The following is a 16,710-nucleotide window of genomic DNA, read 5'->3' on the forward strand; positions in this document are numbered from 1 at the left end:
CACACCCTTTACTGTAAGTTAGACACTCCTATAAACACCTTGTCACATTCCTCACTAGGGTCATATAGTGTGAACTGAACAGACTCGCACACATATGCTTAGGAAAAAGAACTAGTGATGAGACCATGCGGTCAATATGATTCACTGTACACAGTGGAGATCAAATATTTAGTTGCATCCTTAACAGAACTGAACAATGAGTCACTAAGATCATTATAAATCACGGGTAAATGAACACTATTTTAATGAAGGATTTGCAATCTAATGCTCATCAATGTGTTATTGATTTGCCTGACTAAATTTGCTTGTCAGCTATTAAAAGATCATTTGTCCTGTAGAATAGTGCTTCAGGATCCAGGGTTTACATTGTGGCGACCCTTCCTGACTTTTGGTTCATGTGGGAGGTGTCCAAACGGTCTCTCTACATCAGGACCATACCGTAGTTAGAGTCTGAACTCATTTCCTCAGGTTGCTGTAGCGGGATCTACATTGCTTATGCATTAAGCTGTGTCATGGAGAGAGTGCGTATGGCTCAGCCCATCTCTGGCAGCTCTCCAGGTACAGGTGTGTTTTAGTGTGGTCCAAAACTGACCATACCTCCGTCTGAAGCGCTCACAGACCGGCCTGCCTCCCTGAAGCCATGCAGGACTCCGAAACTCTGCTCAAACTTCTCTGCTGTGTAGTAAGTGTTTCTTCCTTTCCTCTTATCCACGACAAATGCTTGAAAGTACATTTACATTTATTAATTTAGCAGATCTCTGTTTGTAGCAAAAGTTGTTTTATTTCTGCACTCGCACACAAAATCAGGCTCTTGGTCTTAGTACTTTTGTCTCTGCTAGCACAGGTGAAGGAGTCTCTCCATCTGTATTTTAATGTGGTTTGAGCACAGTGTGCATTCTGTGTGTTCGATCATCCCAGACCAGGCCTGAGGCCCTCGTGACGAGGACAGGAAGAGGCTTTCACAAACCAGAGCTAAACCTCAAAATCCAAGAGAATATCACACTCTTGCTTGTCTTTCTTTTTAGACTACAGAGGATGATTTTATAAAACATTTTATAATAATTTATTCACAGAAGTGATGTCTGTAATGACCCTACAAGTTTGATTAAACCATCAAATTATGAGACAAATATTTTATATTCTTTAAATATTCTGAATATGAGAGAAGAACAAAACGGTTACTTGACTAAGGAATTTATCCGACACAATTATTTGGCAAACTACAGCTACAGGTTTTATTTTATTATGCAAAAAAACCCCAAAACAATTTAGTTATTTTATTGCATAATCACAAATAAAACAATTGACTCCATGGTATGCTTACAAAATCTTTAACAGATTTTTTTTTTAATATTTGAATATTTGAAGGGTGAAGATGTCAATTCTCCTAGGCCAAATAAATGCTTCTTTTGAATTTTCTTTGTATCAGAAAATCCTGGAAAAATAAATCACTATTTTCAAAAAATATTAAGCAAGACAAATCAGCATATTAGAATGATTTCTGAAGGATCATGTGACACTGAAGACTGGAGTAATGATTGACATTAAGGAAATAATTACATTTTACAATATATCAAAATAGAAAACAGTTAAAACTGTAATAATATTTCACAATATGGCTTTTTAAAATGTATTTTGATCAAATAAATGCAGGATATGAGAATTCTTTCAAAAACATTAAACCGACCACAAACTTTTAAATGGCAGTGTATGTATTGTATATCTCAGTAACTTCTGAGTCAAAAGTTAATTTACACAAATGCACAATAAATTGCCAGTGTCATATTTTGCTATAGCTGTTGGGTAAACAAGTTACATACAGTACATATTTTTTTATGTTTTAGAGTGGGGCAAGTGACATTGTCATATTCTATATGAAATGCATTGTAAGACGTACAATATGAGTTAGTTCTGTCATCATTTACTCACCCTCAAGTTGTTTTTCTTTCTTCTGTTGAACACAATAGAAGATATTTTGAAGAATGTTGGTAACCAAACAGTTGATGGGCCCCATTGACTTCCATAGTATTGTTTTTCAAAATATCTTCTTTTGTGTTCAGCAGAAGAAAGAAACTCATACATGTTTGGAACAACTTGAGGGTGAGTAAATGATGACAGAATTTTCATTTTTGGGGGGTACTATCCCTTTAACTCATGATCTTTTAGGAATTGTATTTGATAATGCCTTTAAAACTTTATATAACTTATAACTTCTGCTCATGTAAAAAAAATAAAAAATAACTAGATAGAAATCCAACTTTTGTCACAATACATTCAAATTATATTTTTAAATGTTAGAACACAAAATAATGTTTGTCAATGAAAGTAGTCATAAAATATACTGAGAATAAAGAAACCAAGTAGTTGCATACAGTGCACTCTCTATAGTCTGTTAGGACATTTTCTTGTGTAACTGTTGCCCTGACAACCACACAGTTCAATGTGGGCTGGAGCGCTAGCACAAAACAGCTAATTCTCTTTGCAATGCAAACTAGGCAGCCCCGACACCACCACGGGCTGGATGAAATGAAAGTGAAGTTCAGAGAGCTCTGGAGCCCATGTGAGAAAAGCAAACAGAGGCTGTTAAACAGTCAAAGGATTGCCTTCAGCTCGATGGCCGCTTGGGAGAAACCATTCAAACACTGGGTTTATTGAGGCTGGACTTATGCTGTTAAGATTGTTTTAGAAGACAATTCCCAAACTGCATGTCAAATTTAAACCTATATAAATACTCCTCTTTGAAACGAACGTTTGTCGCCATGTAGGATGTTTCAGCCATGTGTTGACTTGTATCATTAAATAATGCAAACAGAATATCAGTATAGGAAAAAAGTGTACGTTTGCAGTACATCACAAGTTGATAATGTTAAGGAGGATGGAAAAATAATAGATAATTTCCACATCTGGGCTTTCATAACAAGGCCATGAGACATTGTCATGGCAACTGTGCATGTGTCTCACAAAACATAAATTGTTGCTGATAAATCAATAAAAAGGTCAGTGACAAATAATAAATGTAGTACTATTTTTTTAGCGCCGTTAGAGCTTGTTAGTCATTGTTTATTATTTATCTTCCCTAATTTTTCCAGTAGTCAGTTTCTACTCTCTATTAATGGTGAAGCACAGCTACTAATATAAGCTCCTTTATTTCCAGGACACTGATTTGGTTTTATAGTCATGTGTAAATGTCAGGGGTTCTGTTGTTGCAGTTAATGTAATTGCTCTCAGTGTTTACAGGTTTTATTGTTTCTCCACAAAATTATGAGAAACAATAATTGTTATTTTATGTTTCTCAAAAGGGATACACAAATTTAGATAGATGTCTATTATTTACTCTCATCTGTCAAAAGCTATTATCTGTAAACTAGAGATGGTTGTCGTCCTTTACAGGGTATCATGCAGCAGATGACCGTGGTGATGGGTGACCCCACTCAAAGTGACCTCAACTGTCCTGATCACAAATCCCATTGTGTCCAAGAGTCACAGGTAAAAATGAATGTTCATTTCCCTTTCATCTTTCTCTTCGCTTGTATCTTCAACACATTCTCACTCAAACTCATCACATATTGATGCTTGGTCAGGATGGGTCTTGATCTGAAGCATAAGGCAAAAGACTGAAAGCAATGGAGTACTGTTCTTCATGTCAAAAAAATTACGCTGAAGAGGTATCCCGTGTGTTAAAAAAGTGACGCCAAGGTGTCCTGAACAAGCGTCAGTATGTGAGGAGTTGGGAGTGGGAATGTGTTGGTATCTTATAGTTCAGTCTGTTCATGAGAATCAGTCATCACTGCATCTTGTTTAATGAAACCCATCTAGTGGGTAAAGTTGTTTCTAAATTCCTGTGTACTACCATTAAAAAGTTAGTGATTGTAATATTTTTTTAATGTTCAAATTTTTTAGTAATGCAGCCTGCCTCAAAAATACAGTAAAAACAGCAATATTGTGAAATATTATTACAATTAAAAATACTTAATACTATAAAAAATACACTTTTTATTATGTTATTGAAAACTGTTGCATTTTTTTTTCAGGATTCTTTGGTGAATAAAAAGTTCCAAAGATCATCATTTATTTGAAATGGAAATCTTTTGTAATATTTTAAATGTCTTTACTCTCACTTTTGATCAATGTAATGCATCCTTGCTGAATAAAAATATTAATTCTTTCAAATAAAATCTTAAACTTTTGAATAGTAGTGCATCTAGAAGACTAATTAAAAAAAATGCTTGTCAAGACATTGAGGACACATACTAAATGTGAAGAAGACATTGGTTAATAAAGTAAAATTAAATACTTAAAGTATATATATATATATATATATATATATATATATATATATATATATATATATACAGTACAGTCCAAAAGTTTGGAACCACTAAGATTTTTAATGTTTTTAAAAGAAGTTTCGTCTGCTCACCAAGGCTACATTTATTTAATTAAAAAAAAAAACAGTAATATTGTAAAATATTATTACAATTTAAAATAACTGTTTTCTATTTGAATATATTTCACAAAGTAATTTATTCCTGTGATGCAAAGCTGAATTTTCAGCATCATTACTCCAGTCTTCAGTGTCACATGATCCTTCAGAAATCATTCTAATATGCTGATCTGCTGCTCAAGAAACATTTAATGTGTACAATTGTACAAAATATTTGTGTACAATATTTTTTTTCAGGATTATTTGATGAATAGAAAGTTCAAAAGAACTTTATAAATGTCTTTACTGCCACTTTTGATTGATTTAATGCATCCTTGCTGAATAAAAGTATTCATTTCTTTAATTTCTTTTCAAAAAAATAAAAATTCTTACTGACCCCAAACTTTTGAACGGTAGTGTATAATGCTACAGAAGCTTTGTATTTCAGATAAATGCTGTTCTTTTGAACTTTCTATTCATCAAGGAATCCTGAAAAAAAAAGTACTGTTTTCAACATTGAAAATAATCATAAATGTTTATTGAGCAGCAAATCAGCATATTAGAATGATTTCTGAAGGATCATGTGACACTGAAGACTGGAGTAACGATGCTGAAAATTCAGCTTTGCATCACAGGAATAAATTACTTTGTCAAATATATTTAAATAGTACACAGTTATTTTAAATTGTAATAATATTTCACAATATTACTGTTTTTTACTGTATTTTTAATTAAATAAATGTAGCCTTGGTGAGCAGACGAAACTTCTTTTAAAAACATTAAAAATCTTAGTGGTTCCAAACTTTTGGACTGTACTGTATATATATATGTACACAGATGTACACAACATCTCTGCACGTATTCCTGATTTTTCTTAACATGGGGAGAGAAGAGGTGTCAGTCAGTAAATGGGAAAACAAAGTAACTTGCATTGCTTATTTGAAAAAGCAGCTCAGATATTATTTAAAAGTAATGTGTTACTTTAGTTACTTGAGTAAAAAAGTAATCTGATTATGTAACATGCATTACTTGTAATGCCCCAACACTGAAGATATCAGTGGTACATTAATTTATCACTGCACTCTAAATCTGTTTGGTTTGAAATGTTTAATGTGGCTATATGTGTTTTTCTGTTATGGAGATCAAGGGGGCCATGAATCAGTTGACATCACTGTGCTAAATTTATGAGATGATAAAATTCTGTTTACTTTGGACATAAAAGTAACACTCAAGAGAATGGAAATTCAGACAGACATAACAGATATATTAAACATGAGGTGATTTTAGGATTGGTGTGCACATCATCTATATTCTGAACCATGAACTATATTAAAATATGTATCTTTCTGTTCAATCTTATTTCAAGGAAGAAGATGTGGGAAAAGGAGCAAATGTTGCCATCTCTGGTTCTGCCTCTGTTGCCATGGTGGAAATGGAGGAAAAAAATACAAAAGTGAAGACTGACACAGAAAAGAACAATCGTCAATGCCAACATATGATGTCATTTCCTTTGTCACCTGTTGATTTAAGTGTACAAAGGGCAGTTTCAGATTCGCAGACACTAGCAAGTGGATCTTTGGAAAGATTACCCAACCTAGAGATGGTAACACTGAGGTGTCAAGCTAATTCTACATATGAAACGGAACCTGAATGGACTGAATCATCTGGTTTTGACCAAGAGAAGATAATTGGAGGTGGCATAGACAATAAAGAGGCCTTTATTTCCTCTCTCACAGTCCAGCCCACCAAAACAAGTCAATCTTTTGTTTTTCCAGAGACCACAGGGGCGCTTGACCCTGAACGCAAGCCTCAAACTCGGACCATGAGGGTGAGAAATATTAATTTAACGACAGGTGGTTACGTTCCACAATCTGAAGAGTCTTTTAAGATGCGCACTGAGGTCAAATCAGAGGTCAAAGGTCAAACCAAGAAGGAGCCCTTGCCGACACCACAGTTATCTGTCTCGACTCTGAAGAACAGTACAGCCGTTTCAATGAACACAGCCACAAATGTCCATCCAACTGATACCTTAGATACAGCCAATGACACGTCACGGACAAAATCCGTTGAGGATTCAATCACAGCGCCAAGTAGTTCACCTCAAAACCTGTCTAGCGTAATGGAAACCAGCACCCGCAGCACCTCAGTCAGAAAAGTAAAGTCAAAAGAGAAGAATAAAGAATTCAGAGCGACTAGTCGACCTACGACACCAATGCAAACACAGCCCGTAGCAGTTACACAGCGAATACCTTTTCATCAACCTGGGAGTCCCAGGGTCGAAGCTAATACTGCACTGAGAGAGAGAGAGCAAGAAAAGATAAAAGACACAGATGAGACTTCACAGATTAGACGTGAACAAAAAGCACCTGTGAACGGAGAATCAGAGACTAATGATTGTTATTCAGGTGCTTTTGCTGCCTGTCCAGGACGTCCTACCACTGCGCCAAGTACACAGACCCACTGTAAGTTAAAAAAAGAGTCAGTGCTAAAATATTTTCTTCTACCCCAAATTAAAATGTATGTAAGCCATTTGTTCAGTATGTTGATTATCCCCCAAAATGTGAAGACTGTGAGCAAAATAATTGGATAATTAAATTATTTAAAATTAAATTAAAAATGCAGAATATGAAAAAAATATGCAGAAAAATGAAAAATAATGTCTCTCTAATTGGCTCTTTTTTTGTCTACTCAGCCAATCAGATGCACAGAAACATACACAGAGAAGGACGTCTAATACGCACACCGGGTTTCAGAGGGCCAAGGGTAAGAAACACACTTCGCTCTTATAATTCATTAATATTCCATTAACTTTAAAGGTGCTAAAGAGGATGTTTTGTTTTATACATTTTTGCATTATTACTTGAAACTGTCTTTACTAACTGATAAAAGACTATTTATTAGGTGCACTGAAAGGAATAATATTAATATACATCATCTGTGCACGAGGTAGGGCCTTAAAAACATCAGCCAATCGTTTACGCGATCATCGCGTAAACGATTGGCCCTCTGGCTTGTCGATCACTGCCGTGACGTTCCTTGTGAGAGACGTGCGCGGCTGCGCGCTCCAGTAACTTTCCACACTCCACAGGCGCCGCATGCAATGTTTTTGTCCGGAGACAGGAGTAACAACTGCAGATTATGAGTTACATGCGGTGAGTCCGACATAATGAATCCACTAACACGACACAGCGAATGCCGGTGGTAAACAACGTGTTCCAATACTCGTGCACGAGTTTTGGGAGGCGTTCCCTCGAAATTCTTACGCATGCGCTCATTTCAAAAACTCAGTAACAGTCTTTGGTTTCTCAGTCGACGAAAAGATCCTCTTTAGCACTTTTAATTCATTTTAGTCATTTAAATAAAAGGCTTGACTTGTGTTGATAGTGCAGTCTGGCTTAAATACTACTCTGAACTGCTAATGGTGTTTGCAAGTCTCTGCCAGATACACGAACATAACTTGATAACTTATCTGTTTCATTGGTAACACTTTACAATAAGGTTCAATAGTTAATGTTAGTTAACTACATTAGACAACATAAACTAATAATGAACTGCACTTATACAGCATTTATTAATGTTAATTTCACTAATACATTATTAAAATCTTGTTAACATTAGTTAATGCACTGTGAACTAACATGAACAAATAATGAACAACTGTATTTTTATTAACTAACCTTAACGAAGATTAGTAAATACAGTAACAAATGTATTGCTCATGGTTAGTTCATGTTATTTAATACATTAACTAATGTTTAACTAATGAATCTTATTGTAAAGCGTTACCGTTTCATTTTTTTCAAATGAGAGAGAAATGCAGCATTTCATAGAAGGTTAAAGAAAATCATTACAATCTTACAGACATGAATGATTCTTTCATATTTAAACCTTGAATACCGTATCAATACAGCGAGATGGTTGTTTTGAAGAAAAATCCTTTTCTCCTTGCTCTAATACTGCTATTCTCACCCACATGGTCAGGCCCATTGCTTGCCTTTATAGGAAATTGAGTTTGCAGAGGCATTATTCAATTAAGTGTGGAATAGAGGAGAAGAAGGGTCATTTACCTCCAGTGAATGGAGCTTATGAACATGAACTGACCCAGTTTATGACATTGAGAGAGAAATATTATCCTAAAAAGAGAACAGGATTACAGAAATTATTTAATAATGCCAGTGCTCAGAGAGAAAGAGAAAAAGAGACAGTAGGATTGACACTACATTCCATTTTTGAGCCATTTTGGTGTAAATGTCTTGTACATGAAATTGTTAACCTGTTTATTTCATGCATCTATGTTATGTAAATTCTAGAATGCTTTAGCAATGTAATCCTTTACAGTACATTACTGACAGTAGAGAGAGAGAGAGAGAGAGAGAGAGAGTAGTTGCAGTGTAGTAGCGATGGAGAGGCCATTAGTTGAGCACTTGCGCCCTCCTGTGGTAGAAGTGTGTCTATAAAGTGCTGCGGTCTTTTGAGACAGACAGACAGACAGACAGATAGATAGATAGATAGATAGATAGATAGATAGATAGATAGATAGATAGATAGATAGATAGATAGATAGATAGATAGATAGATAGATAGATAGGCATTTGTGCATGAAGGCAACCTCATTAAACTGATTTCGGACAGACTTCTGAGGCAGCATAATAGTTTAATGATCTACCGCAAAATAGCGCGAGCTTTGGTGAGAACTAAATAATTAGTTATTTAATTACTACAGTAGTAATATCTCGCTAGAAATTACATCAAAAGTGGAAAATGTTGGCCAAAAATCTTCATTTACACACAAACTGACCAGCAAACACAACTTTCAGACGCCATCTTTATTTTTCTACCTCAAATGGAAAGCACAGGATTGTGGGATATCAAAGGCAGTGAAGAATACATCTATGCTGCCTTCAAAAATAGATCAGATGAAGGTATCTCAGGAAACAGGAAGTAAAGCTAACATTGATGCCTTCCTAATTTGAAATGCGTCCTCTGGACGCAGCCATAGATAGATAGATAGATAACATATATTATAATAAATGCATTTATCTATTATATTATATTATTATGTTATGCTTTTTAGGGGTATCCAGGCCCACCTGGTTTACCAGGCCCTCCAGGTGAAAAAGGAGACAAAGTATGTATTAACCATTAATAATATTATAATCATAATATTACATAAATTGTAATCACGTTTTTTTAAAATGAATTTTTTTTGGTAAAATAAAATCTTGTCATATTAGTGAATGAATGCTTTAATGGGTGTTTGCGTGTCATTCAGGGCTACACAGGAGTGATGGGCCGGACGGGCAGGACAGGGTACAGAGGACCGATCGGACCCCCCGGCATGCCTGCTATCATAGTCTGGCACACGTCAGAAGATGAGTGGCAAGTGTTCAAGGTGCAAACGTAGTTGATTCTGTGACGAGTTGAAATTCAAATGCTGCCTGCGTTCATGCAGTCTTCTGTGTAGTTGGATAGAGCATCTTATTTAGACTTTTCATTTTGCTTGTGTAACCGGTCCTACTCGACCCGCTCTACCCACGGGACTCGAACCGGTGTCTCCGGCATGGGAGGCAGGTGCGGTAACAAGAATGCTAAAGGTGCCTCTTGAGGCCATGGGAGTGAGTTTTACACACACAGCTCTTACTAGCTTGCTTCTGTTACATTTGCAGAACAAGAAATTCTACAAGAAACTAGTGTCATCGTGGCCGGTAAGTTAGTCTGTGTTTGACCCCTACTGAGAGCTGTATTTGAGGTACATGAGCAAACTGCAGAGTGAAATCCTTCCCCCCAATTTTCATTAGAGAGTGAAGGGATTACCCGGACCTTTGGGACCACTTGGAGAACCTGGACCACCTGTAAGTAAAAATATAATATTTGACTACATATCATCTCCATTTCTTTGTCCATGTAATTTTCACAGACTGTCAGTGAGAGACATCTTTCTAACTTACTGATGACCCACAAATATAATGATCCTCATGCAATGGGCCCAAATTCCTACTTTTTTTCTTTGAATTTTTTTCTGACCCCAGTGTAAAAACCCTATGCATATGCCGGATGTGATATTAAGATATTTTTACAGTTTATGTATCTATTTTTAGGGCCCTCCTGGAGTTCCAGGCAAACAGGGGAGGAAAGGAGAGCGAGGGAAACTCGTAGGTATCTCTGTCTCCTCTCTTCATCACACAATCGTCTCTGGCAACATATAAATGCTAGGTCACTGTTACATAGAGAAACATGCTGCGCAGTTTCATAAAAGTGTGATCAAACCATGTGGAGACATGAGATGGTTTAGAAAGAATTTGACAACCTCAATGGGTCAACAAGCATCAACAAGCAGGAAGTCAACAAGAGTCACATTGTTCAGACTTCAGTTGATTCAAAAGCAAAGACTCATGCAGGCTGGTTGCCATTCAAATCATAAGAGCAGTTTAATCTTTGGCATCAAGGGAAATGTGACATTTACAAGACGACATTCATATGAACTTATTTTTACTGCCTTCTTGTGCATGCTCACAGATTTACAAGCTTTTACGCTTTCGTAAGTCTTCTCCTAATACATATAGCCTGCCATTGATGACAAATCATGTTTCAGAGCTAAACACTGGCTATTTTAAAAGAAAAGAGAACTTACTGTTTGAACAGGAAATACAATAACAACAAAGAAAACTGCACTCTTTGCTGTCTTTGAAATCAGTTTGTGAGATCAATTTTGGTTCAGGTCAAATGTTTTAATTAAGTTTTTGAATTAGAAGTAAAGTCCAAGTGAACATAGACCTTTTGCATCCTATGTTTAATCAAAGACTAGAGAATAACACAAGACGTGTCACTCGTATTGTTTTGAATGGGAGAAAGTGTAACGCGCAATATGGCAATAAGTCCCGCCTTCTAAATAAGAGCCAATCGCCGAGTGGTAAAGTCATCGCGTCACTTCAGCGGCCGTTAGAATCACCGGTTTCTATAGAAACAGTCAGACGAGCGCCTCCGAAGAGACGCGCATTTAGGTCTGCGCATGCGCATTAGCTTGATCCAGCCTGAAAAATACAGTTTTTTTGTCATGATTCGAGCGTTTAGAAACTAAATTTATGAGCTGGTTGTTGTTAGATTTCATTGGTGATTTCAAATATAAAATTTAATCGTAAGGTTGGCGAACAGTTTTGGAGAATTTGATGTTTCCCCATTCAAAGAGATTGCATGATGCCCAGGATGCCCGAGAGGCGTTTCAAAGATGGCCGCCGAGTGAAATGACTTGTCTTAAAGGGACTTTGGTTTAATTTAACCCAAGTTGATAAATGTGGTTAATCTTACCTGATACTTGATGATTGTTGGGCTACAGTATATGGCACTAATGGTTCACATTTATGAGATCATTTATTTGCAGGAGGAACTTGACAAATAGTCTACAACAAAATAGTCTACAATCTTTCTATTTACTATTTTTACTATTTATCTATCTTCTTTATTGTGTATTGACTGTTTATTTCTTTGTACTATGTGAGCGCTTTGAGAATACCCTTTTAAAGGCGCTATATAAAATAAAGTTTATTATTATTATTATTATAACTAAAATGAAACACTCCAGTAGCCCATCTATCAAATGCTGAAGCATGTGCTATACTATCTACATCTTGTTTTTGTGTTGTACTAGGGAAGAACAGGACCTGTTGGAATGCCAGGACCAACTGGGAGATCAGGACCAGAGGGCACAGCTGGGAAGGATGGGGAGATGGGCTCACCTGGACCACCTGGGGAGGATGTAAGACTTGTGGGAATCAAAATAATGCATATATGAAATGGTTTAAGTTTAATAAAGGTGTTTTATGTGAAATATATAGTACAACTCCACCCATAATTACATAAATTTTTTTTGTGTGTGTTTTATGTAGGGCCCGAAAGGTTATGAGGGAGAGAAGGGCAGTAAAGGGGAGCTGGGTGAGTGGGTAAGAATGACCAGGGTTTTTCTGTGAATAATGCCATAGCTAGGCAGTCATGGAATCTGTGTCTGCAGAACTCCAGTGAAAACACAGTTTTCCACGGAACTGGAACATCATGCATTGGCTGCATCCGAAAACTGAAAAATGCTGCCTTCGGAGGAAGCATTCCATGGTAGGAAGGCATCAAGGCACGACCGAATCCAAAGTTAGCTTCACTTCCTGTCTCATGAGATGCCTTCATCTGATCGATTTTTGAAGGCAGCATAGATGTATCCTTCACTGCCTTTAATATCCCACAATCCCGTGCTTTCCATTCTGTGACAGTTTAGATGGTCCTCACTGCAGAACACAAAATCCAGGGGGCAGGGTTGGATCTAGATCCAACTCCTCCCACTTTACATATCCCTAAACCTACCCGTCCCCGCCCCTGGATCTAAACCTACCCATCTCCACCCCCTCCGCCCCCCTGGATCTCATGTGTTGTTCTGCAGCGAGGGGCTACTTGAAGATTGCGCTATTTTACGGTAGATCATTAAACCCTTACGCTGCCTCAGAAGTCTGTCCGAAATCAGTTTAGTGGGGTGCCTTCGTGTGTAAAGTCATTGTCTGATAGGGCAGCAGGGGCAGCAAGTCAGCTGCCAAAGTTTTTGGATGCAGCCATTAAACTCTGCACTTGACTAATTTTCTTGACTAATTTTCAGCTACCGATAAGAATACTCTCAAGGGCTTTTCACACTGCGCTTAACCCCAGGTTATTGTCGTTCTAAATACCGCTTTTAATTTAGACACTTGTAATTTAGAAGCAGGGTTAGCACTGCTTTTGTGGTGTTAACCTCGCTTTGCGGTGCCAAACTTGTACAGTGTGAAATGATGCAGTGTTAGTGATGCAGTCTTGTGAGCTTTGGAGAGTCACGGAAACACTGCGCATTGTAGCCTATATAAATGGCAAATTCAGCGTTTGAGAGGAAAAATGTCAAATGCTTACAGAAACCGCGACAATTTGAGTGAAGAAGAGACCGTTTCATTCTTGCCTTTATAGTCTGAAATGTCCAATCAGTATAAACTCGATAGTAGCCTACAGTCTGCAATACGAGGATGCCGAATGCTAGAGCTTTTATGTAAACAGGTTGCGTGCTGCATTCATCCAATCGTTAACCCAGGGTTTAGGAATGTGAAAAGTCAGTTTAATTGTTAACCCAGGGTAAATTATTTGAATCAGAGTGAAACGTGAAGAAAGATGACCCAGGATTCCGTTTACCCAGGGTTTAAAATGACCCAGGGTTAACTATTTCAAGTGCGAAAAGCCCTTCAGTTTCTAAACAGATTTGATTTTAGAATATTTTAATATATTCTGGAGAAGTCTGCAAATTCCATATGTGCCTAGGCATAACATAATCTAAATATCCAAGACCAAAATAAGAGTGCAAAACTGTCCACACGGTGTGTAGACAGTAATTGGTTCTCTCACACCCATTCCTATATTTGACTTCTTTACATTTAAAGAAAGTGTGTCTGATGTGTTCAGGGTGACCTTGGGGAACAAGGGCCTCAGGGAACCAAAGGAAGGAAAGGAGAGAAGGTAAGATGTCGCTCTCTCCAGACTTTCACTAAATATAATCATATCACTTACCAGTCAATTCTGTTTCTTTAGGGAAAAAAGGGAGAGAAGGGCGTAGCCGGGGTTATAGGATATATTGTGAGTAACAGTGTCATTTTTATTGCGTGTCAATTATTTATGAGGCAGTTATTCTGTCTGTTTATTCTGTATTCACACTACCATTCAAAGGTTTGGGGTCGGTAAATTTTTTTCAATGTTTTTGAGAAGTCTCTTATGCTCACTGATCAAAAATACAGTAAAACATTAATATTTTGAAATATTATTACTATTTAAAATAACTGTTTTCTGTTTTATTATATTTTAAAATGTAATTTATTCCTGTGATGGCAATGCTGGATTTTCATCAGCCAGTTACTCCAGTTTTCAGTGTCACATGATTCGCCATAAATCACTCTAATATGCTGATTTGGTGCTCTAGAAACATATCTTATTATTAATAAATTATAAATATCTTTACTGTCTCTTTTTATCAAATGCACCCTTGTTGAATATACAGTTGTGGCCAGAATTATTAGCCCCCTTCATAAATATGATCAAAGATGACTCTAAAAATAAATCTGCATTGTTTATCCTTTTTGATCTTTAATTTATAAAATTAGCAAAAATCTAACCTTTCATTGAAGGAAAAGAATTGAAAGTGGGGGGAAATAACATTATGAAATAAAAGTTTTTCTCCAAAACACGTTGCCCACAATTATTAGCACCCTTTTATTCAATACTTTTTGCAACCTCCTTTTGCTAAGAGAACAGCTCTGAGTCTTCTTCTATAACGCCTGATGAGTTTGGAGAACACCCGAGAAGAGATCAGAGACAATTCCTCCATACAGTATCTCTCCAGATCCTTCAGATTCCAGCTCCATGTTGGTGCTTCTTCTCTTCAGTTCACTCCACTCATTCTCTTTAGGGTTCAGGTCAGAGGACTGAGATGGCCATGTCAGAAGCTTCATTTTGTGCTCAGTGACACATTTTTGTGCTGGTTTTAATGTTTGTTTTGGATCATTGTCCCGACGGATGATCCAACCACAGCCCATTATAAGATTTCTAGCAGAAGTGGTCAGGTTTTGATTTTTTATCTGTTGGTATTTGATAGAATCCATGATACGATATATCTGAACAAGTTGTCCAGGACCTCCAGCACAAAAATAGGCCCACAACATTAAAGATCCAGCAGTATATTTAACCGTGGGCATGGGGCACTTTTTATCCATGTGTGCACCAAAACCATCTGGTGGGTTTGCTGCCAAGAAGCTCTTGTTTTAGTTTCATCTGACCATAGAAGCTCATCCCCTTTGAAGTTCCAGTTTTGTCTGACAACTGAATATGCTGGAGATTGTTTCTGGATGAAAGCAGAGGATTTTTCTTGAAACCCTCCCGAACAACTTGTGGGGATGTAGGTGCTGTTTGATCATTTTTTTTAGGCTTTCTGAGATTCCAGACTCAACTAATCTGTGCAATTCTCCATCTGTGATCCTTGGAGAGTCTTTGGCCACTTAAACTCTCCTCCTCACTATGCATTAGGACGATTTAGACACACATCCTCTTTCAGGCAGATTTGTAACATCTTTAGTTGATTTGAACTTCTCAATTATTGCCCTGATAATGGAAATGGGGATTTTCAATGCTTCAGCTATTTTCTTACAGCCACTTTCTATTTTGTGAAGCTCAACAATCTTTTACTGCACATCAGAACTATATTCTTTGTTTTTTCTCATTGTGATGAATGATTAAGGGAATTTGGCCTTTGTGTTTCCTCATGTTTATTCTCCTGTGGAACAGGAAGTCATGGCTGGACAATTTCATGTTCATGATCACCCCGGTGAGCTAAAAAAATTTAAATATGAATGGGAATATACTTCAGAGATATTTTACTCATAAAAAATTCTAGGGGTGCTAATAATTGTGGGCAACGTGTTTTGGAGAAAAACATTTATTTCATAATGTTATTTCCCCCCACTTTCAATTCTTTTCCTTCAATGAAAGGTTAGATTTTTGCTAATTTTATGAATTAAAGATCAAAAGGATAAACAATGCAGATTTATTTTTAGAGTCATCTTTGATCATATTTATGAAGGGGGCTAATAATTCTGGCCACAACTGTACGTATTCATTTCTTTAAAAAAAACAACAACTTGCTGACCCCAAACATTTGAATATATATATTACAAGGTCAAAACAGTTCTATCACATTCTATAACAAACAATATGTTTTCCATTCTCAGGGTCCACCTGGTCCCAGAGGACCACGGGGATTCATGGGCCCGACTGGTCCTCCTGTATGTGCTAAAATATCATTAATATTACATACAAATAAGATGAGCAAACTGGTTGTTAATTTTTTTAATGATCTCTGTCACAGGGACAGAGAGGGGGGCTTGGGTTCACTGGATCACCAGGATCTCCAGTATGTTACAAAACTTAATTATTCTATATCATCTCTTAATTCTGACATATTCATAACTCTACCTTTGACCTCTCTTTACAGGGAAGTACGGGACTGAGAGGGTTGAAGGGAGTTCCGGGCGTCAACGGACCTCCTGTAAGAAACACTGTGCTTTTTACAAGCTCAAATCCAATAGTTCTAATTATCCAGTTCACAGCAATCATGGAAAACCCTGGAAATTGTGATTTTTCATGTGTGTAAACTTGTGAATATAGTAAATATAAATGTTTTTACTTTTCCTAAAAAAGTTAATTGGCTAAATATTTCCATTTGAATGTGAATTTGAATAGAACATAAT

General features: G+C 36.8%; 1 protein-coding gene across 9 annotated transcripts in view; it reads left to right on the forward strand.

The window, feature by feature from the left end:
* Window positions 1-474: 474 nt before the first annotated feature.
* Window positions 475-16,710, forward strand: part of si:dkey-21p1.3 (collagen alpha-1(I) chain) — a 34,013-nt gene continuing 17,777 nt past the window's right edge. For 6 of the 9 annotated variants that reach the window (XR_007187401.1, XM_048209309.1, XM_048209310.1 and 3 more), the window contains exons 1-16: window positions 475-682; window positions 3,391-3,486; window positions 5,790-6,885; window positions 7,116-7,186; window positions 9,498-9,551; window positions 9,696-9,815; window positions 10,090-10,128; window positions 10,222-10,275; window positions 10,522-10,575; window positions 12,069-12,176; window positions 12,307-12,360; window positions 13,880-13,933; window positions 14,006-14,050; window positions 16,192-16,245; window positions 16,329-16,373; window positions 16,455-16,508. Coding sequence is in view for 8 of the 9 variants with exons in the window: in XM_048209309.1 (XP_048065266.1) it covers window positions 641-682; window positions 3,391-3,486; window positions 5,790-6,885; window positions 7,116-7,186; window positions 9,498-9,551; window positions 9,696-9,815; window positions 10,090-10,128; window positions 10,222-10,275; window positions 10,522-10,575; window positions 12,069-12,176; window positions 12,307-12,360; window positions 13,880-13,933; window positions 14,006-14,050; window positions 16,192-16,245; window positions 16,329-16,373; window positions 16,455-16,508 (2,040 nt within the window). In the remaining variant the exon portion in view is untranslated. Of the gene's footprint in view, window positions 683-3,390; window positions 3,487-5,789; window positions 6,886-7,115; window positions 7,187-9,497; window positions 9,552-9,695; window positions 9,816-9,849; window positions 9,995-10,089; window positions 10,129-10,221; window positions 10,276-10,521; window positions 10,580-12,068; window positions 12,177-12,306; window positions 12,361-13,879; window positions 13,934-14,005; window positions 14,051-16,191; window positions 16,246-16,328; window positions 16,374-16,454; window positions 16,509-16,710 lie in introns of those variants that run through there. The other 3 variants (XM_048209315.1, XM_048209317.1, XM_048209316.1) reach the window with 3 other exon arrangements.

This window comes from Megalobrama amblycephala, linkage group LG12 (genome assembly GCF_018812025.1).
Source record: "Megalobrama amblycephala isolate DHTTF-2021 linkage group LG12, ASM1881202v1, whole genome shotgun sequence".
In the NCBI taxonomy this organism is placed as follows: Eukaryota; Metazoa; Chordata; class Actinopteri; order Cypriniformes; family Xenocyprididae; genus Megalobrama; species Megalobrama amblycephala.